The sequence below is a fragment of the Vidua chalybeata genome, chromosome 2 (genome assembly GCF_026979565.1).
Source record: "Vidua chalybeata isolate OUT-0048 chromosome 2, bVidCha1 merged haplotype, whole genome shotgun sequence".
In the NCBI taxonomy this organism is placed as follows: domain Eukaryota; kingdom Metazoa; phylum Chordata; class Aves; order Passeriformes; family Viduidae; genus Vidua; species Vidua chalybeata.
In genome coordinates this window covers 69,751,938-69,774,348 of record NC_071531.1, presented here as the reverse complement: position 1 = coordinate 69,774,348, position 22,411 = coordinate 69,751,938, and the positions used below count along the sequence as shown (strand labels likewise).

The 22,411-nt window shown below is 45.5% G+C and overlaps 1 protein-coding gene across 1 annotated transcript; it reads right to left on the bottom strand.

Annotated features, from left to right (window-relative positions):
• Nucleotides 1–11,320: 11,320 nt before the first annotated feature.
• Nucleotides 11,321–13,991, bottom strand: TEX55 (testis expressed 55). The gene is made up of 4 exons (XM_053936710.1): nucleotides 13,874–13,991; nucleotides 12,493–12,939; nucleotides 12,154–12,216; nucleotides 11,321–11,498 (listed from the first exon to the last, which is right to left on the bottom strand). Exons 2-4 carry the CDS (start codon nucleotides 12,655–12,657, stop codon nucleotides 11,445–11,447), a joined length of 282 nt encoding a protein of 93 aa, XP_053792685.1. The 5' UTR covers nucleotides 12,658–12,939; nucleotides 13,874–13,991; the 3' UTR covers nucleotides 11,321–11,444.
• Between the last annotated feature and the right edge of the window lie 8,420 nt (nucleotides 13,992–22,411).

The following is a 22,411-nucleotide window of genomic DNA, read 5'->3' as shown; positions in this document are numbered from 1 at the left end:
ACAAGCACAAACAATAGCATGTATATGTCCTGTTGATGATCATCCCAGCAAATATTTTGTGTGAAATTAGTGAGCAATGGTTCTAAAGTCTTATGGATCCCTTGGTACTTGTAGACAACTGAAGAGAGATCCCACTCTCCCATGAGGTCTGTGTGAGATTTAACCCTGAAGAAAGCACAGTACTTTTGGCATTTCCAGTTCCATGAGGTACCACAGCCATAAGCAAAAGGAGACACAGCCATTGCAGCTAGCCTGATCTAGTAGAAAGGGACAGGAAAATAGTCCCTTGGGTCCTCAAGAATACAGATGCAGATTTGTCTAGACTCTGACCTCCTTGCCCATTAATTTTGCTCCCTACAACCCATGCAGTCTATTCTGGTGCAGTTGCCACCCCATATTTTGGCAATGCTGGTGGGACCAGGTGTTTCACACCAGCTGGTGTCCTGGTCTCTAGGAAGGCAGACTCCCATCATCATGTTGGACATTGAGAGCAGCTGGCAGGGGAAAAAGCAGTGCATCCATCTCCTGAGCATCACAGCCAGGCTGATCTTGCGGCAGTGATAGACAAAAGCCTGCCATGGTAAAATACCCCATCACATCTAAGCTGGGAGGAGAAAAGAGACTGCAACTGTGGAAATACTGTCTTGCGAAAACAAGATGAGGAGAGGGAAGGGGAAGCTGGCAGTGAAGTTCATAGTCTTGCCAATCACCAGCACTGAAAGTAGCTGCTGGGAGAGAACCCAGGTGCAACTGAGCTCTTGCAGCTCTGTACCTGTCCAGGACACTGCAAAAAGCTGTTAGAGTGAATCCTTGTTTGGGCTGGAAGAGTGGGTTAGGCTGGGCTGAGTGGTGGTCACCCTTCAGCTGCCGTTACCATTTGGCTCTCACAGTTTGTTAATCTGGTTTAAAATCTGTGTGAGAATATTTTTTATGATCTCTGGAGGGAAATTTGATATAGGAAAGGAGAGGCTTGGGATGGAGGTTTTGTTTGTTTCTTTGCACTTCTTTTGGTGTGTGCCAACAAAGTCAGACTATGAGTTTACATGAATGCCTGTGCAGAGCAGAGGGTCAGACAGAGACCTTGTCTGGGGAGGGAGCACAGTGGGGCTGACAAGCCAGTGCTGGGAAGCCCCTGTTCCCATAGGGGTACCTCCAGTGGGGTGCCTGCAGCTGTTTTAGCCTCCCCTGTAGGACTGTGTTTGTGCTGGCCTATTTCAGACAGACCAACACTTCCATACAGCCAGACCCATACATTTGTGCAAGCTCTTGCACTTGGGAAAGCTCCAGATTGCTGAGTGTGCACACCCTGCAAAGAACCATATGTGTGTACGTGCATAGGTACAAACCCATACACGTGTGTGCTTTGTGTATCCAGCCACAGGTTCACATATGTGCACACCTCTGCTGCGAGTAAGTTAAAAGCAAAGTGGGACTTGGGAGTGAAGACATGCTGCCATTTGGGGTTTCATCTGCAGGGACAGTCAGACACTGAGGCCACAGCCTGGCATATTTTCAGATGGAGGTGGAAAATGGATTTCTCAGGAGATCTATCACTTGGTTATTGTTACGTGCTCAGTGGGTGACAGGGCAAAGTTAGAACATGCCTGTCACAAAGTATGCTGTGTTTATTCAAAATTGGTATGAAAAGCATGCTAGAGGATGCCCAAAGCTGCTAAGAAGGGATGATTAGATGTTGTGGTTAGTTCCAGTGTGTTGGTTCCATTCCTCACCTCTAAGAATACTTTCCTGCCTTCCCAAATCCTTTGAATTTCTTCTCTTCATAGCATGGAAACAATGATTTAAGGCTGAGATAATATGAGAGGAAGGAATTAGGGAGGGAGCGAGTATACAGAAAGGAAAAGGAGCTTGTGGTCAAAGTAGCAGATTCTCAGGAGTCATGTCTGTGACCCCCTCCTGTCAGTGTCATGACAGAACCACTGCCATCTGTGAGCAGGAGGCTCCTGACTGCACTTGCAGCGTTGCATGGTAAGATCAAGGCTCGTGGTTGAGGAATTGGGCTTGGGAAATCCCTTGTCCCTACCAATGTGGCTTCAGTGTTGGCCAAGCCTGTACTCCCATGCACAGATTCAGCTTGACACACACTGTCTGTACCAGGGAGGGGACTTTTTAATGATTGTCCCTCCAGTATACGGTGGCAAGTTCACAGCAGCATTGCTGGGAGTAAAACCAAGTATCCCTGTTGCAGGATGCTGTAGAGCGGCTGCCCATGAGTGGAGTGGTTGCCACCTTTCCTGGTAGAGTCCCGACCTCATCAGATGGGTCAGCAACCTCCTCCTTGAGGGCACTGCTCCCAGTAGCCCCAACCCCAATTCCTGCCACCCAGCTTTGGTCCTGCATTCCCAGGAGGGCTGTGAACAGCTGCTTCCCAGTTGCAGTTTGACCTTCCTTCCCTGGGCCAGATTTGGGTTTGAGGCTTGTGTCTGCCACCCAAGCCCTCCACGTGCCATGGCTGGGAGCCAGCTCCTCCTTGGAGCAGAAGGGAATTCCTAATGGCTGCCTCCTCCCCCACTTCAGTGCATCCGCACAGGGGGTGAGGATGCAGGCGGTGGGGGACAGATGTCCACTGTGACTCTTGGGTTTGCAGCTGGCTTGGCCTCCTGCCAGCCTTGCCTCCCACCTCCCCAGTTGAGTAGTGTCTTTTGCTACAGCTGCCTTCCCCTTTCGGCATATTTTTTGCCCTTTTTTGCCACTTATATACCTCACAACCTCAAGAGAGAGGAGTAACTGTGGGGTGCAGAGAATAAATAAGTGAACACCACCTAGTGAGATCAGGGGAGAGCAACTCGGTCTCTGAAATTGTTTATCAAACAGTGCTGAGTGTGGGGAGACAAATGGCATATCATGAGCAACAACCATGGGCTAATTATAGTGGGTTAGGATAAACCGCCGGGCCACTGGGCTGGCCACCCCAGCTAAACCTGCAAACATATAGGCTGAAAAGCAGAACTGTATATATATATATATTTAGTATGATGTGGAATGCAGTCAGTAACTTCTGTCTGAAACCTCAGCTACCTTGGTAAAGTGTGTTACAGAGAACACAGATACAAGCAATGCTGGTAATGCAGGGGTTTTGCATTTAGCAATGAATATGTCATTGCACTCTTCATTCCTAAGAAGAGTGCTTATAGGGCACACTCTCAAGGACTGGGTTTTAATATTTTAGATTAGGAGAGGGAGGCATCTTATCTTTCCAATTTTGTACGGTAGCTTTATTCATGAGCTTATAACCACGTCTATATTTTGGTACCATGAAAACTTGCAATTTTGGGTAGTTGTGTAAAGCCTGAAATCATGAGATTTCACGAAAATCTGTTCTTTCAGCCCTTCAGAAGAGAATGCTTTTCTTGAATGTGAGCAAGCAGAAAGGACAAACAACTTGGAGAAAGCTGCTGTGTCTGGTAAAGAACAGGCAGGGAACTGCTTCTCCAGGGAGGTTTGGGCTAGTATTCATAGTGATATTTATACGTGTGGGTAAAGGCAGTAACAAATTAAATCTCGGTACTCTGCTGCTAAACATTAGACCATCTGCTCTTGCTCCCTTCCTCAGTGGTCTCAACCCAAAAGCATAGAAAAGTAGTGGATTCTTGTAAAGATTAATCTCTATTGGCTGCTACTACTTAATAAAGGAGACTACTGTTAATAAAGGAGACCCTCAGGGTGCCTTCTTATATTCACTGAGAGAGATTTGGGCTCTAAATCTCACCCTAAGGATGTTTCTTACTCTGCTGACTACGAAGGGAATTTGTAGGAGAGCCTCAACATATGCCCTAGGCCAATTTCTGCAAAGGAAAATCCAGACCAAAGTATCTACATCTTAGAGCTGCTGATCTCACCCAGGTCTTTCAGCAACCCACAGGTCACATTTTTGTACACACAAGAACCATTAGATAAAATAAGCATGGAGGAGCATGGGAGAGTGCAGAGGCCAAACTCTGCCCTGACTGCCCTACCACCAGCAGGAGTTTCTCCTGGCAGGGAAGGGGAGCCAAGCCCAAGAGTGACGCTCCACACCCAACACCCTTGAGGGCATAAAAGGGCCAGTAAATGAGGCATGGTGTTCTCTTGCATCTCATCTTCAGATGAGGGCAGGCCAGCTCACTCTGAAGAGGAGCCTGGCCACAGACAGCCATAAAATCACAGAATCATAGAATGGTTTGGGTTGGAAGGGACCTTAAAGATCATCTAGTTCTGATCCTCCTGCCCTGGGCAGGGATGCCACTCACTAGACTAAGTTGCTCAGAGCCCCATCCAACAAGGCCTTGAACACTTCCAGGGATGGGGCATCCACAACTTCTCTGGGCAACTTGTTCCAGTGCCTCACCACCCTCTGAGTAAAGAATTTTTTCCTAACATGTAATCTAAACCTGCCCTCTTTCAGTTTCAAGCTATTGCTTCTTGTCCTATCACTACCTGCTCATATAAAAAGTCCATCTCCCTCCTTTTTTTAAGCCCCAGTTAGGTACTGGAAGGCTACAATGAGGTTTCCCCAAAGCCTTCTCTCCTCCAAGCTGAACAACCTCACCCCTCAAAGCCTGTCTTCATAGGAGTGGAGCTCACAGGGAAGGCTCACAGGAGGATAGAAATTTCATTGTGCCTTGGCAAATGATTGCCTGGGATTTGCAGAGATCTTTGTCAGGAGAAAAGACTTTTGAAAAGGCAGAATTTTTCTGCTTTTAGACAGCTTCTTTAAAAGGCTGTCCAGGGAAGATCTGCTAGACAGTGTCTCTGTATTGCTCTTGGTTATGAAACCTGGCCTCTGAAAGGCTGCATATGTCAGTGTCAATACAGCCATTAGGATGTGGTCACACTCCCAAATGGCCTTGGCACTATGATGGTCCTTTACTACTGTTGGTTCAGTTGAGTTTCCCCTAACAGACTGGGAACAAGCTGTTCTGTCTGGATCTAGTGACTGCATTGTTCTTGCTGACGGTTGAAAAACTCTCCTCCAAAATCCCCTCTGTCAGTCATGAGCCACAACATGCTTCAAAGAAGAGATCTTGTTTGGGAACCTTTACTGCTTGTTTGCAAGGGGCCAAAGAAACTTGTTCACATTGATTCCAGCTTATTATTGAAGAGTGTTTGGGGATACCTCATTCCTCCTAAACCCACTGCTTGCCTCCTCTACATTAACTGCATCTGATGCAGGAGGCCACAAAGGGCTGGCAGTGGAGCACTGCCATCTACATATGGTTGCCTGTCAGTACCCAGTTTCCAACACACTTGCTGCAAGCATATGTCTCATTTATCTCAGCATTTCCACCATCCAACTTGCCAGAGGGCGGGAGCACCCAGCAGAAAGAAGGACGACAGTCAATTAAAGCTGCATCACAACAGTCTTGGCAGGGGGAAGAACGGGAACAGCAGAGGGGTGTTGGCTGGTGCAACACCGTGATGGAAATAAATAGCACCCGCCTAGGGCGAGTTTATAGTGCTGCCGGGGAGACGGCCTCTGCCTCGGCAAGGGTGTGGCTGATGTCTCATACCGACTCATTACTTTAACAGAACCCTAGGCACTGTCCAAAATTCTTCCACTGAAACTCTTTCAAGGTTCCAGTACCTAATGGGAAACTTCCCTGAGAAATCTATGAGACTTAGACCCTGCCGTGCACCTGGGGTCTGACACAGTCAAGCCTGTACCGAGCTGCACCTGGGTTTCAGTTTCAGGTGGACGAAGGATGAGCTTGTGCTCATCATTTAGGCCATCTAGCCCTTCTACACAGATCTTTTCACCTCTGCTTGTAACCACTCCATGGCTGGATGTAAACTCATACCTCTGAATAGCCTTTAGCAAAGGCTCAGCCGGTCTGTGCTGCCCTCTCATGGGCTCACATAGGAAAGGTTGTATTTTATTCTTTTTTTTTTAGTTCAAGATGCTTTTTAACCTGCTATTCCAACGCTGTTTTCCCACACGTGATTTCTAAAAAGCCAGGAAGGCTTAAAACAACTACTAAGAGGTCTATGGAAGTTAACTAGGAAAAGGTGGGCTGGGGCCTGCTCAGCTTCTACCTTTTTAAAGGGCTTGGCTCTTAATTTACAAGAATTTAATAATCTAATGGGGCAAAACGTAGGGAGCTGTAGCTAAGCTTCTCCCATATGCACTCCTAACTGCCAAGACAAACATATATTGCTGTCATGGCATCCCACCAGGGTCAAGGAGTCTCTCAAGATAGCTCTGTTAGGCTATTAAGGATTCAGACAACAGGGCCAAAAGCTGGGTTCTCCAATGGCCAGTATTTGCTTTCAATACTGTGGGGTTTCAGCAAACTGGCAATGCTGTCCTTCACTGAATCTCCTTGCAAGGAGGCAGGATACTACACTAGATATGTGTAGTATCCTACACATATCTAAGGATATGCTTAAACAATAGTGGGATAGAGCTGGCATCGATCTGCTCTTCAGAGGGATTGTGGTGTTCATGATGTTTTATGTAAATTTAAGACACTGTTAAAAACCTTTGAGTCTCTGACCATTTGCTTGCATGCAATACAGCCTTACCCCTAATGTCTACTCACCTGTCCAAACTACAAAAGCTCCTCAAGGTGGGAACTGTTTTTCTTCAAAGGCTGGTATGACATGTGTTTTTTCCATTAACAAACAATTGCAGTATTACACATCCTTTATTCACCCGTTTCCTGTTTTATGCTAGAAGTTAAGCTGAGGAACAGGAAGGAGGAAGGACAGAGGTCACCTCTTTTCCTTACAAATTGCCTAACCCTAACATGGATCCTGCCTCCCAGTTAATAATAATTTTTAAGGTTGGACCACATGATTCTAAATAAGGCATTTGCCTTAAAGACTTGCAAGTTTATAGTGAAGTTTCCATGGCAAGTGTAAACTGAGACTTGCACTCCCTTAGCTACAATACTTCCTTTTTTATTTTGAGAAATAGCTGTGCACCTTCATAACTCTGGCTCTCTGCAGCTGTATGTTCCTCCACCTTCTGCCTTTATGGCATGACACAAGCAGTTTCTCCTCTTTTCTGCCCTGGAAGATAGTTTACCCCAGACTCCTGGATGAATAAGCCATTGAGATGTCCTTCCCAGTGCTTGAGAACAGTAAGGTCTGTGACAAAGGAGGGTGAGCTATTCCCATCTGTGAGAGGAGTTCCATGGGGAATTGAGATGATAGCCTTGAGGGAGAAGAGCTACTCCATTCATTCATACCAGGAATTTCTAAAACAGACCAGCTGCTGGGGTGTCCACAGTTTCCAGTGTTGAATTATATATACAGAAATCTCTTGCATCTGCTTTGCCTAAATTCATCTGTTCTGCAGTGACATTCCACCCCACCACCTTTCTCCAGGAGATGATGAATGATTATTCATCCAATCCATGTCTCTTCAACAACTCAAAGTTCTTCTTTTAATGATTGTATGTTAAACTGTGGCCGTGAGATTTTGGTGATGCTGCTACATCAGTGCTGTCTATAAGGACAGTCCCCAGAAAAGGAATGCAGCCATGGACAATAATGCCTGACCTTAAGGAAATGTTTCTTCATTTTCTCCTGCATTTCATCTGGATGAAAGAATGGTCAAAAGAAGTTTTCCCTGGAATACAACCTGGAGGCATATCAGACACGGTTTGATCAATTTGCCTCAGTATATTCCCTTTCCAAGCACTTCCACATTCTCCAGTCTTCAGCCAGAGCTCTCTTTAGCTAAGCTCTTTGTTGGACTTTACCTAGAGGTTATTCCATTTCAGACATGAAAGCAGTTGCTGCTGCCTACTATGAGTTCTACACGATTGTGAAACTTTGAAATCAATGGCATTTAACTACCTTAAAGTTGGTGTTATATAGCAGTGATTCATATCCAGTGAGTCACAATGAAATGTCTCATGCTGTAAGCAGCTGCCCATTGAAGGGAGATCTTGCCCTCCACCTAAGAACCAGAGCAGAGGCTGTGTTAACTTTTCAAAGGATTTTTAGTCAGCTGTTACAATTTTTTCCCCCATTGGTTAGAAGCAGTACACAGACAACTTCAGTATTGTTTGGGGCAGCTGAGTCTTTTCAAGTTCCATACAGAGATGGCAGAAAAAGAAACTGATGTTTTGGTCCAAGAGACCTATTTTACAGGGACTGCACTTTCCTCCTGATTGGCTCCTCTGCATCCTGCCTCTGGAGGAGCACAAGGTTCACAACAGAAACAGTCTGGGCACCATAAGACCATGCCATTTGGCAAATTAACTGGATGTTGCACCTCTGTGCCTGTCCACGGAACAAAAAATCTCTTCCTTGAAAATAATGTGTTTTCTCAGTACCCAGCTCATACTGCAGAGGAATCATCCTTGGGAACTACAAACTACCTCCAACTTCCACACCTTCCACTTCATGACTTATCCATTAGAAATACACAGAGATACACAGGTGTGGTAAAAAAATCCCAAACCACCCTTTCTAAAAGAATGCACTTCAGTGCACAGCCATTTCCCTTGTGGAGAGGAGAAAGAGCAAACAGCAGATGTTAGTCACGTTGCTTAGCACTCTGGAGGGCATTCAAATGTACTGTGACTAGTGTGCTGTAAGGACTTATATGGAAGAGTTTCGGTTACACACGAGGAACAGCTAATTCCTTCTGAGCACTCAAGGCAAGAAATTTAATGACAGTTTAATGTCATGTTGATAAATGTCCACTTACAAAAAAGAAATAAGGATCCAATGGTTTTGGAAAGAAATTGTGGAAAAGGGACAGTCACTCTGTAATTAAGGCTACAGTAAAAGTTTCCATTTTAAATATAACTTTTCTTCTTTTCTTCAGCACAGAAAAGCCTTATACACAAACAGCAGTACCTTAATGTGAAGTAGATTTTCTTCAAGAGCTAGAGTGTATTTTTCAGAATAATTCTGAAGTAGATAAAAAAATACAGCTGCGTGGCACTACCTTAAACATTGTTATCTGCAAACATTCTGGGGGATCTTTTTTTGTGTTTATAAAATTAAGTTTGATCATCTGAGAGGCTTGAGGGGAAGGAAGTGACATTTCTCCTTAGCTCATGGTAAGCTCCCCAAGATTTCTGATCTAAGTCCTTGCTCAGAGATTATATACACCCTCCCCCACCAAACTCCGAATGCCGAAGGATTTTCCTTGGCCCACTGTCTTCCCCAGTATCATACCATCTACACATGCCAACTCCAGGCCCACAGAGCTTGTCCTGGGTACAGCCTCATTCATCTCTAGAAAACTGCTCCTCAAAGGAGAAAGACCTCTCCTTCATAGAAAGAAAATAACAGAAAACACTGTTTCTCTTTTCTGAGAAACAGACAAGACAGATGCTCTCTCTTATGTGTACTTGGGAGGAATTCTTGCAGTCACACAGCAACTTTGTTAGCATGAGGTGAGGTGACCAGGCCACCAAAGGAAAATTGTGACCCTGAGATTACTGAGGAACACCAGGTATGGCCTCTCTTGCAAAACTTATGTCATCTGTAAGAAGACTGCCTTCCAGTTCATTTCAACCTTCCTGAGATAGGAATTAAGGATCTTCCCTTGCATAACTCCCTTAATGCTGACATGAAGTTGAAGGCATATACTTATAGTCTGAGAACATATTACAGGTCAAAAGCTTTTCGTAAGCAAAAGACAAAAACAAACTGCAATACCCAAATGACAGAGGCAGGAAATACACAGTGAAGGCTGTACCTCAAGGCACCCTAATCCTGTTCTGCAACAAAATTAAAAGACATGTCAGCTTCTCCATCTCTTGGGACAATGTGCTGAAAAATGACCATAGAGATGAGAAGGCTTCAAACACTATCTTCGTCTTCCATACATTTCCTGTTCCACAGAGATACATTAGGACAGGGCATGTATGCATAATTTTTCAGCCTGATACATTTTTGGTCAAGAATTTGTACGCAGATCAATCTCAGACTCTCAGTGTCAGATTTTTCCAGTTGCTGGAGATAAGCAGGGATTTCAAAAGCATTTCACTGCTGCAGTGGAACCTAGATGCCTAAGTCTACATTAAAACTATTATAAAACCAATCAAGATTTAATCTGAATCTTGAGCCATCTTTAGGCTCACAATAACCTTGAAAAACTCCCTTCCCTATGAATGACAGGGGTTACCTGCCTTCCATCTTGAAACATATGAGTTAACTGATCCTTTTTGAGAAACTCAGATAGAAAGGAAACTCATCTCACACATGGAATTTGTATGCCAAATACTTGCCCTCTGTTATTCCCAGACTTTTGGTGCCCAAGCTGTGCTGTGTAGAATCACACAACCCAATCATCATACATTATTTTTAAAAAAATAGATAGATAGAAGTTTTTATGGTGCTTTCTTCATAGTCATAAAAACAGACATTTGGGAATACACCACCATTCATCAGGAAATTAGAGCACTTGCCTAAAAAAGAGAAAAGCCTGTAGTGACATAAAAACCCTTTCTGGCATCTATTTCATATAGACAATCTATTAAGCCAAAATAACAGTATGCTCTGTTGCACATTTTCAATAATTGTCAGGCAAGAGACAAAAAAAAGAAAGAAAAAAGTTTTTTTTTACAGGGTAAAAGTAGACACTTGGATAGTATGAAAATAAGGATTGTAAGTGTTTCAAAAATCAAACACAGTTCAAATGATGTGCTTGTGAAATGTACCTTGACTCTTAATTCTCTGGGCTACCAGTGCTTGGTTTTGGTTTGTTTGCTTTTATTCACCTCCCACATTCCTGAGTGACAATGTCTTCTGAAAGCATAAAGGGTGTGTGCAACTGTTGCTTTACTGTTCTGGTTATACACTGTACTTACAATGATACAGGCAGGGCCACCCCAAAAAGCAGAGTGATCAGTGTCCACCAGGGATGATTTAGGGTGAGACAGCTGTATCCAGTGTGTGGAAGAGCCAGAGAGTCAGCTTCTTGCATTTGAGGAGCTCTGGGGGCAGTGGGAAAGCCCAGACACAAACTATCAAAGTATGAGATAGGCATTGGTGCTGCTGCATAACTGGATACAGTAAGCCACATATGCAGCTTGAAAAAAGAAGGCTGTGGGTTGTCCAGGGCTGCTTTTTAACTCTACTTGCTTTTGTCCTTGCACTGTCTGAGCTGTGAGGTTTCTCTGCACAGAGAGGCAGAGTGTGGAGTGGCCTAAATATGAAATTTATGCATTTATATGCCTAGAAGTTCAGCAGACCTGCCTCTTCAAGATGTGCCATATGTGCATGCAGATCCATGCACACTTAGATCTCAGTCTGTGATTTCAAACCAAAACTTGGTTGCAGGATTTAAACTCAAGGGGAGGGGGAAGCACAAACATACAAAACAGAGAAACCAGGCAAGAGACAGACAAGCAGATCTTTTCCAAGTTATTGCTAATGACTACATGAAGGCATAGTGTGGCAATACCACAGCAGCAAGGTCACTGGGGGCCAAAAGGACGGCACAAGCCCTCTTCTAGAAACACCTACACATCTTTGTTCTAGTCCGATAGTTTCTCCGGTTCTGCTTGCCTGGCATTTATCATAGACTGCACCTGGCCAAAAGGAAAAGGAAAAGAGTCATTTGGGAGCTTATTTGCTTTCACACTGATGCCCAGAACTGACCCTGCCATTCCTCTGGAGGTTTTGTGCTTAGTGCACCATGAACCCAGCAGCAAACCTCAATGATGGTGCCTCTCCTGACTGGAGGGCAATGAAGACACTCACTCTTTTCCTCTGTCTGCTTTTTTCTTCAAACCTCCTCCTCCCAAGAAGCAACCCACACTTCTAACTTGCTCCTAAACTACTGTTTCACTTCACTGACTTTGAATTACCTGTGTTTTAATACCCTACAGGATCAGCAGAGACAGCTCTCTTGAATAGGGGGTGTGGGCAGAAAAAGTGCTCCCTCCCAGTTTGGGATAGGGGCAGCTAGAGAAGGGTCACAGAGATCTCTGTCATTAAGCTGCCCTCACTTCTCAGGTAATTCCAGGGCACATTCACCCCATTCTTCCCACACCCTCCCATACCTTTCCTTCTTCTCAGAGCACACATGGTCCCTTGCACCCTGGCACTCTGCTGCTGCCTGTGCTTTTATTCCTCCCAAGACAGCAGACACACAGTCAGGGAAATAGTTCTGGGCTGACCATGATTCTGGTGTGCTCAGCAAAGCTGAGTCCGTCCCCACAGAGCCGCAGCAAGGCACCCTACCTCCAGCAATATGAACTGCAAGGGGTCATCAGGCTTATGGATCAGCAGTTTTTCTGTGATATCCTGAGACAGAGACAGACAGAAGGAAAGAATTATTGATCCTTGGATAGATGGGTGCCTGCACTTCCTGTTCCAATACCATCTGCATTTTAAAAAGCAAGAATCTTTTTAGACACCACAGATGATCTAAGGACCTTTCCTACAGCTTTTTCTTAAGTCTATACTTAAGAAAGCACAGGACAAGGAGGGGTCTGGGGAAGGGATAATTTGGTTCAAGATAACTTTAGGCCACGCTTCTCACATAAGCCTCTGGAAGGAGACAAGAAATATGTATTTCACCTGAAATATCTGTAGAATTTTATGTTCCTCCACATAATTCATGGCGATTTGATAGGGGTCTCCAAAAGGCTCTGGATTATCCAGTGATTCAAATGTAATCTCTGCTGCTGACAACACAGTCTCAACGGTGTTACTGCCATCCTGTGTGGATTCAGAGGTGTGCATCTTGACTTTGAAACCTGGAAGTTCACCCACAGGTGATCTGATCTCAGGTGAGCTTTCCCTGGATGCAGACTATATGATGAGCAGGAAGTGGTGATCAGAATGTGGTGGCTTCTTGACAGCCAGCTGGTCTGCAGATACTGGCAATTCCACTACAGATGGCTGGGCTGCAGAGGCTGGTGCTTCCACGTCAGGTAAGTCATCCAGTGATGGTGGGGATTCAGCTATAGGTGTGTGGTCCTCAGATTCCTCCACTTCAGATTCTGAATGATTGTCAAACCCTTGCTACAATATTTAGCAGATAAAGAACACAAGTATTTTAAATGTCTATCTCCACAGACTAGACACAGCACATTACTCCATCCTCTGCAAATATGCTGCAGCCATACTTAAAGCATGCACTAATAGGGTTTATTTCTGTGACTGGCCCCACCTGCACCTTCTGCATGATCACAGGAACTCTACTTAAGCTCTGGCCCAAGCCTTCAGAACTGGTCTGAACTATGCAGCAGTTGTATCTGTGCCTGATCCTCACTGACTAGTTTTCCTAGGGTGACTCTGAGTGTACATTCTAGGTAGCTTTGTGTCTATCCAAGTCCCTTGGATGGATCCCAGACCCGACTCATGACCCTTCCTTGCCTGTGACTCTTGGTGAGCTCTCTTATATGCACGCTGCCTGCACTGTGGTGGCCCTCAGCTCCTGCCTCGTTCCCTGCTTGGTGCAGCTCCAGGTTTGCTCCCTGACAGCAGCAGGTGAAATTTGTGCAGGCTTTATCCACCTACCCCTTGAGCAGCTGGCCGTGGACTGTGCTGTGTCCATGCCCCACACTCCCATCCCTACACCTGTGACTGTGTGTGGGCAGTCTTGCCCTGTTTCTTCCTCCCATCCCGAGTCCCGGTTGCTGCAATGTTTGCCTGAAGCGGGGTGCTGGGGGAGGACCGAGGGGGAGCAGGAGCTGCGCTCACTCTCTTGGAACTGGCAAGGAGGGAGTAGTTCCTGGGGACAACGGGCTGTTGACAACGGGGTTCGCTTCGTGCAGAAGGGAGGCAGTGGGCGGTGCGAGGCCGGGCCGGTCCGGCCAGGGAAGCGGGGATAGCGGTTCCCGGCCGGGGCTCTCCCTCACCGGCCCCCGGCTCCGCAGGGAAGGGCAGGGGGCGAGGCGGGGAGGTGCACCCAGAGAAGGGGGGGAAGCAGTTCCCGGCCGGGGCTCTCCCTCACCTGCCTCCGGCTCTGCAGGGAAGGGCCCCTTCGCCCCCCGCCTGCGCCGGCTCTTTCTGCCGCTCGCCGCTCGCCGTAGTCGGGGGAGAGGTGAGGGGCGCGGGGAGCCGCGGCGGTTGCCGGGGTAACTGCCGTCACGTGCCTCGGCGCGCGGTGCCGCTGAGTGCCGCGCGGCCATCTTGGGTGAGGGTGGAATTGCAGGGCGGAGTCCAGGGCGGGGGCGGGGGGAATCCTGCAGTTCGTCGATAGCAGAAGAGCTCCAAACGAGTCTAGCCGATGACCGTGCGCCACCATGGCAGCCGGACCATGGCAGTAAGTGCCATGTCCGGTCTTTGCTTAATCATGGCCTGGGACGGTGACTCCACCACCTCCCTGGGCAGCCCATTCCAATGTCTAATCGCGTTTTCTGTGAAGAGATTCTTCCTGATGTCCAACCTAGGCCTCCCCTGGCACAGCTTAAGACTGTGTCCTCTTGTCCTACTGCTGGTTGCCTGGCAGAAGAGACCAACCCTCACCTGGCTACAATCTGTTTACAGGTGGTTGTAGAGAATGATAAGGTTCCCCCTGAGCTTCCTTTCCTCCAGGGTAAGCATTCCCCAGCACTCTCAGCTGCTCCTTCTAGGACTTGTGCTCCAAGCCCTTCACCAGCTTTGTTGACTTTTCTGGACTCCGTCCAGCACCTCAATGTCTTGTAGTGAAGGGCCCCAGAAGTGGGTTCCATTCAGAGGAGACAGGATTTGAGGAGTGGCCTCCCCAGTGCCAAGTACAGGGGGACAATCACTGCCCTGGTCCTGCTGCTCACACAGTTCCTGATACAGGCCAGGATGTCATTGGTGATGGTGCCTGGCCCTGGCCCTGGTCCCTAGCTCTGGCTCTGGTTCTGGTTTTGGTTCTAGTTTTGGTCTCGGTCCTGGAAAAGGACATGTCAAATAGCTTGTACAGGAAGGCAGGGAAGCAAGAGGTAGGGTAGTAGAGTGCTGAGAGAAATATTTCCATGAACGCTGATGTGAGAGGTACTTTCTCCTGTCCTCAGTTTTACACAGATCCAGACAGTTTGTGTTCTGTGTGATGAACTTTGTCAGAAAAAGCAAATAAACAGACTGCCAGTTTTCCCCAAAGAGGAGATGAAAGGATAAAGATAAAAGCTCTGCTGGGTTACCACAGTAACCAGCTTCTGACATATTCTGGTTCACGCTCCAGTCTGACAAGAGCTGGGTTTGAAACAACTGGCTGAAAATGCCATGGGGGCTTATGGGGATGAGAGGAGGGGCGATACAGGACTTCAAAAGCTGTTCTAAACTTACAGATGTCACTTCCATTCAGAGCAGTTCACTTTGTGTGTGTTTTTCAGGTTATGCCATTGGCATTTTAAGAAAAACAGTGCTCCAGTACCAGGTTCATGACAGTGCTGTCCATATCCTCAGCATAGCTGTGCTGATCACTCAGATGATCACTGGAGCACTGCTGTTTGCACTCATGGGATGCCAGGTCATTCCCTCTCTGATCCCTTCTTGCATCTCCCATTTCTCCATGTGACAGTGATGATTCCAGACAGCATGGGACTGCTGGCTTTTTGTAACTGCTGATACAGTTTTATCTGAAGGAGGCATCTTGATATCAGTTGTGTGTTAGGTGGTTGTGTGCTGAGCCATCCCAGAGCTGTGTTCTCCACAGCATGACTCCCTGCAGGACTTCTCCCATGGGTTTCTCCTCTCTATCCTCTACTGGACAGGACTAAGCAGTTCTCAGCTGCCTGCTGGCTTCAAATAGTGTCGTGCTGTGGGTAAATCTCGAGCCCCATGTGTTCCTTTCATCTGTGCCTCACTGGTAAACAGCAGATCGCTCCATTTTCAACCACACTGCCTACTGCAGGGATCTGGCTGCTGGGTCTGGAAAGCTAGGATTTTGCACAGGGAAGTAAGATAAATGACTCTATTAAATAAACATCACTGCTCTGTTTATTCTTTCAAAAGAACAGATTAAAAAAAACAGAAGATGCATTTTAAATGCATTAAAAATTCTGAGCAAAATAATGCCTTAAATACAATGCTCATGCAAGATAAATCACATGGCTTTTTTCTACACAGGCACACGGAAAGCAAAAGCATATTATTATATCATTATTTATATGGCACCATATGCTAAGTCTGGAACTTAAAGACTTTGAAATAAATAAGAAAACACCAGCTGCAGATTAGCAATACACTCCTTTATTGGGAGTCACTGTGTAACTGTGGCTATCATTCCTGCTGTTAAGTTAAAACTTAAATAAATTGTCAGAGAAATAAGATAGCCATTAGAGATTCAGTGTCTGTCTCCTGGGGACGCTTTTTCTAACAGCTGTAACAAAGACCTGCTGCTGGTTTTGTCCTATCTCTGTAGTAACTCACTGCATTTGTCCCTGCAGTATTGCACGGTTGTTCAGTAGAGATGGTTGAACTGCTCACTATAAATAATGTTGGTTAACAATGCGGCCCCTTTTGGGTTAATAAATTATGCTCAAACCACTCTTGAGCCTCTTTGATTGGTTTCTTGCAAGTCTGCACTGGAGAGTTGGAAGAAATCACTTTCCACAGAGTGTTTACTTTGAATATTTCTTCTTATTTTATTGAGCTGTAAATATACCTATATAATAGCCAAATCCTGAAAATGCCTATCTCAAATTCCGGTTGCCTGAACCCGCTACTTGAAAATCGTAATGAGATGCATGGGATGAAACATACCAGCAAATTTAAATGTCATTGCTTAAAGGGGCAGAGGGCCTCGGTCAGCACCATGCTGGAAGATTTGTTCCTCTCCTTTGTGTGGGATTTTTTGTCTGAAGCTGGGGTTTCCCCCAGGCTGGGGTTGGTAGCCAGAGCAGGGAACTCACCTGCCACATGATCCGTGAGCTTTGGCATCCCAGTCGATACCCACAGCCAGGGCCTCACAGTTCTCTGTATGCTGCAGCCCTAGAACTCTCTGACCTGTGCTTTCGCACAGTTGTGGCTAGACATAGTTAAAGCCTTCCTGAGCTCTGGTGAACAAAGAGCAGCTTTAGGTCACAGAGCAATGATCAGGAAAAAACCCCAGGCTGTGAGGCAGAGGCTTGGGGTCCTTGGAGAGACACCTCTACTCATCTATGTCCTGACCAGTGACTCTGTGGGGTCATGAGGCTGTTCTTGCACATTGGTTCCACCTCAGTGGTGGGTTAATTGTTCTGCCCTCGATCCAGAGGGTTTTGAGAAAAAAATAGGCTGGGAGGAGAGCAGGTGTTAGTGCAAGAGAGTGGAGAAAGCCAGCTCCTGCATGAGGTAGAGGGCTGGGGTGCAAGGGGAAGAGAGGTGGCTGGGGTTGCTGATTTGCCCCCAGACTGCTCCTATACCAGCAAACTTTGATGTGAGTGTGCTTCTGGCAGTGATGTTGGAGAGGAGACCGTACCCAGGTGTCTGTGCTTGTACAGGTGGCTCTGAGTGTGTGCTGGCAAATGCAGCTCTTCCTGCAGCCCGGGCTCTGCACACATTTCCCAGCAGAGAGCAGCAGAGCCTCGTAGCTGCTCGCACCTCGGAGTGCGGCAGCCTCCGAGACCTTCTGGCAGCACTTGGCTCCGCAGAGCACAGCAGTAAACCTTCGCTGAGCTCGCAGGCATGTCAGGCCTGTCAAGAGCATTGATGTGGGCAAACAGAAGACACATGCTCTCAATAACGAAGATTCGGGGCTTTTCTGAAAACCAAGATGATTGCAGAAATCAGTGAGACCTTTCTTGAAGGGGTGTTCTCTGAATTGTCTTTCTGCTCAAAGTTTGCTGAAAGGGAGTGCCTTAAGTATGGCTTCAGAAAGTGGGGGCAGCAGGATAAAACTTCTTTCACAGGTGACTGAAATGGACTGGGTAACCTCTCAAGGTCTCCTTCAGTCCAGTCTTTGGCAATGCAGGAAATATATATGTTATTAGCTTCTGTGTTTGGAAATATTTGCTTTGGGATCCTGTTCAACCTAACTTAGATTTAACCCTTTCTGTTAAAAATAAAGTTTCAGCTGACTCTTTTCCCCTCATTTATAATGTTACCAGGAATATAACTGGAGATAAAGATGAATGAAAAAAGTGGGATAATTTCTTTGCCAAGATGTCAAAATTGGTGCCTAGTTTAGATAACATTCTCTAGGAAAACAAGACTTTGTTCCCTGATTGGAAATTTACCTGCTGTTCCTATGGCATTTAAATAAGTCAAATTTGGGATTGTATTACAAGCTCCCCCAGCAGTATTAACTGGGACAGGTTTTGTCATTCCTTAATTGTCCCATTCTAGTTCCTGAAACTATTATGGTTTTATACGTTCTCTTGGAAAATAATCACAGACCTTCTGGGAGGCCCAGTCCTTGTAAGGTAGAGGGCTTAAGTTTGGTCTCACCATCACATGGCATGAGAGAGAGGGGATGCTGTGTTCTGGCTGAAGTCCGCAGTGAACCTTCATCCAATCCTGCCTTCATCAGCTGTGAAACCCCTGAAGGAAGGAAGAGTCCAGATGTGAAGTTCAGCTGAGAGAGTGGTGCCTGTGGAAGATGCTGGGCATAAAGACAGCAGCTGGGTACTGGGAAGACTGTGGTTTGCCTTTTTGCTCCATCCTGTGAACACTGCCTCATTGCTGTGCTCCCCTCTGCTTGTGAACCCATTCCTGGCATTGGAACAGGGAGGCAGGCATGATACGGAACAAGGTTTTGGAAGGCAAATGTATCACGCAGTGACACCAAGACCCTGGATAACTCTGTCAGTAGGTCCCTCTTGAAGAGGCTGTAATCCACAGATGGTTCTGAGGGGCTTTCTGCATTCCTCAAAGCCTTGTGGCCACAGTACCCTTTTCACCCTCTCTTCTCCACACCCCCTTATTTGGCCTGTATGCCAAGCTAATTTAAAGTATGACGCAGACCACCTCAGCCCTGGGGTCCCTCAGCTGGCCTCTGCAGCCTCCCGCCACTCACCCTAGGTAGGATCTGTCAGTCTTTATTGATGCAAATGATACTTTGTCTCTGAATCGTAGCTGTACATGGGAAAGGTGCAATTAGCAGCTGCACAGAGCCAGGCCTGTCTGCCTTTCCTTGTTTAACAGAGGCTTTAATTAAAGACCCCCTGATGCTAGAAAGGCACATTAATTATTCATCTGAAAACATTTACATAGAGTCCCCTGTTTCCCTTCTTCAATAAATTATCAGGTTCACATCTCCATAATTCATCGAAATGACTAAAAATACATTGTCTCAGCCTCCATCACCTCCCTTTTCACTTTTCTATTCCAACTGTGATGGGTTCAGTATCTTAATGTGAAGGTCTCCTACTGCTCTTAAGTAAAAAGAGAGGATGGAATACAGGGGGGAGAGGGAGAGGGAAAGATTTATCCCCTGATGGTAGTCATGCAGATGGCAGTAATTTTTGGTTTTTCCTTTCTCACAAAACTGGCATGATCCTGAAGTTTGAAGAAGCTCATTGACTATTTCTAACAAGGAAAAAATCACTGAGAGGAGAAGAAAATATGTTTCCAGGGGCAGAAGAGGTCTGGGTTTAGATGTTTTCTGTGTTCAGATGTAGATAGCCTGTGTGATCCAGCCCAGCAGTTAATCTCCCCAGATCATCTCTGTACCTCACCTGTAGACCAAGCCAGCAGTTCCCTCTCTGCCTGGTAGAGGAATGGTGCTTTACTAATTATAAGCTGTTCTGATATAGGTGTGTGAAAGAGGAAATAAAACAGATAAGTTTAGGCAAAGGGAGAAGGTTTGCAGAAATTCACAACAAAGATGTTACTGCAGGCACAACTGAGGGAAAATTCACTGCAAATGGTTTTCTTTAATGCATTTCACTTTGTGACAAAGTGAACCGTCACATGAGAGAGGAAAAATCCAGTCCTCTTAGGGCTTGTTTACATGGGGAGTTAAGACAAATTAATGTGAGGTGTGAGGTAATGTGCAGAAGTTGAAGTGCACTTAAATTCTGTGTGGGGGCTCTGATACAGAAGGAACATGGCCATAGCTCACTATGGTGACAATTAAACAAAAGCAAAGCAAAGGTCACTTTATCTCCATATATCTGTGCAGGGCTTAACATGCTTTCACGTGCACTCATTTCACATCTTTGGTAATTTACCTTAACTTTAATGAATGTTCTAATCTGCAGGGATTGGATAAGAGCATGCTCCACCTGTCTCTGAATAACTACTGTTCCTGGGAAACCTGGAGCCGTCTCAATGCGTACAGAAATCAGACGAGATATGCTCTCCTGGGAGCAGGGAGAGACAGATGTTGCAAACAGGTGATCTTCTAGGATGATGGGTGGAAGGAGGCAGGATGGATACAGGCAGCTTTCTTGGGATGTGGTCAAAGATGGCACTAGAAAATGAACCAGGAAAGGAGTGTTGACTTCAGAGGAGTTGGCCCACTTACCTTTAAAAGTTCAGTGTTTTCAGAGGGAAATATAAGGTTTATTTTTGGCCCTGAGCACAGGGAGCTAAATCTGAGACTAAAAATGCAGTGGAACTGATTACAAAGAGAGTGATACACTTCTCTGAAGCATTACTTTATTGACTTCTGTGGGTTTTTTTCTTTCTCTTGCCCTTGTTGCTGTTTTAGATGGGCTGTCTTGGCTCAGCAGTGAATAAAATGGTGACAAAAACCTTGTCTGATCATGAGGCTGTCTAAACCTTGGGCACTACAGTCTTAGAGACTAGAAGCCCTTCCCTCATCTCAATACATTGATTAAATTTACTAAGATATAAATGTCATCTATTGCTTACCTATTAAATTATAGTTCACATTATTTTATTAAGGGATCTGAATTAACATTCTTCTGGATGTAAAAGAACCATGTTTTTACGGGCAGTAGTTAAAAGCTCCCATCCTTTTCTTCCATCTAAACAAATTGGATTAAAATTTTCTGTAGTGAAGTTTTTTAGCACTTATCTATGGAGACCCCTTAAAATTGTCCAGGCAATGACTTCCATCCAAATGTATGTAAGTATCAGTCTTGAGATACCTCACTCACAATCCAGCCTTTGCTGTTAAATTTGTATTGGCCTTAACATGCTTTGAAGTAATAATCAGTGCTGTGTCTCCAGGGGGATAGGACAATATGTAATTGGCTTAAACAGAAGGAAGATCTCATTAGACATTAAGAAGCCTTTACTAATGGTACAGTAATTAAGCACAGGAATAAATGGCTCGAGGCCTTCTGCCTGTAGAGAAGTTTGGATGAACACACTGAATCTTGTCTTCTCCCACAAGGAAAACAGAGATCATTCTTTGCAGTTTCTTTCAACTGTGTTTTCTATGATTCTGCAAATGTCCACAAAATTTTCTTGCCAAAAGTGGCAATAGCAGCATTTTCATTGCCACCGCATTGTCATTGAAAATGCTACCCCATCAGTGCCCCAGCGGAAGAACAAGCTGAAATAACAGAATGCCAATGAGAGCATCCTTTCTTTCCAAGCTGGCAGGAGCAAGCCATTCTGGAAGGTGATGCACATCTCCCATAACCCATGCTCCAGCTTTCTTGGTTGAGCCAAATTGTCTTCCCTGCTTGTCAAATGGGAGAAGTGTTAACACTGTAATTAGAAACATTAAAGCAATCAAAATGAGCATACAGGCATAATTAAGGCACTATTGGTTTATGTCCCCTGCAGGCATTCTTTTAGAATAAATGACTTTTTGGTTTAATTTAAGCCTCTTCCAAAATATCACTAAAACGAAGGGGCAAAGGAGTTTCTATCCATATATTCACCAGTAAAACTACTTAGTTTTCAATCTCATAACCTAGTTTATACTGGTAAAATTTCCCTGCACTGACAAAATAGAGGGTATTGTTGAATAAAGAGCTTAGCTTGAAAAGAATAAGTTGGGTCTGGACAACAAGAATCAAAGAGGAGCAAGAGAGACTTCACTGGCTCTAGTTCAAACCCTTCATAAAAGAGAAATTAGCTATGCTGTGCCAGTGTTGGACGTGATGTTATGAAAGTGCCATTTTTCCCTGAGAAAGAAAGGTACACAGAATAATTAACAAGGCTGGAAGATTTTTTTCCAGGCTAGGTGGGTGAATAAAGGAGAGATGAAGATCAGGAATATTGGGTGAGTATGGAGGAGCTGCAACTCTTCTGCTCCTCTGTAAGTCTAGAGTGGTCTTGCACTATGAAAGAGATTGAGCCCCATTCACAGTGCTCACTGGGTTAAGCCTTGAAGAAATAGATGTTCAGCTCTGACTTGCTGAGGCTGAGCTGTCTGCAGAAAGACTACTTGTCTAATTGAGAAAGATGGGCCCAGCACCATGTGTGCATGTATATATGGAGTGATTTGGGTGCTGACAAAGAAGCACAATTGGCACCCATTAGAAAAGTTCTGCCTCTTAGTTCCTCATTCTGCCATAGGAAACCTTTTTTTTGGTGAGCCTGGTAATTGTAGTGGCCAATTCAGCCTGAGAAAAGGGGCTCAGGATTACCCTGGGGTCAAGGCAGAATTGCTTGCACACAGTGGCTTAGTATAGAATGGGAATATGCACATCCAAATATGTGAATATTTTCTGTC

Excerpts from the sequence above, each read along its gene's own strand:
- TEX55 (XM_053936710.1), bottom strand. The coding sequence starts at position 12,657 with ATGCACACCTCTGAATCCACACAGGATGGCAGTAACACCGTTGAGACT. Across the intron at positions 12,217-12,492 it reads AAATTCTACAGATATTTCAG|GATATCACAGAAAAACTGCT; the intron begins GTGAAATACATA and ends TCTCTGTCTCAG. Across the intron at positions 11,499-12,153 it reads TGCAGTTCATATTGCTGGAG|GTGCAGTCTATGATAAATGC; the intron begins GTAGGGTGCCTT and ends CCTTTTGGCCAG.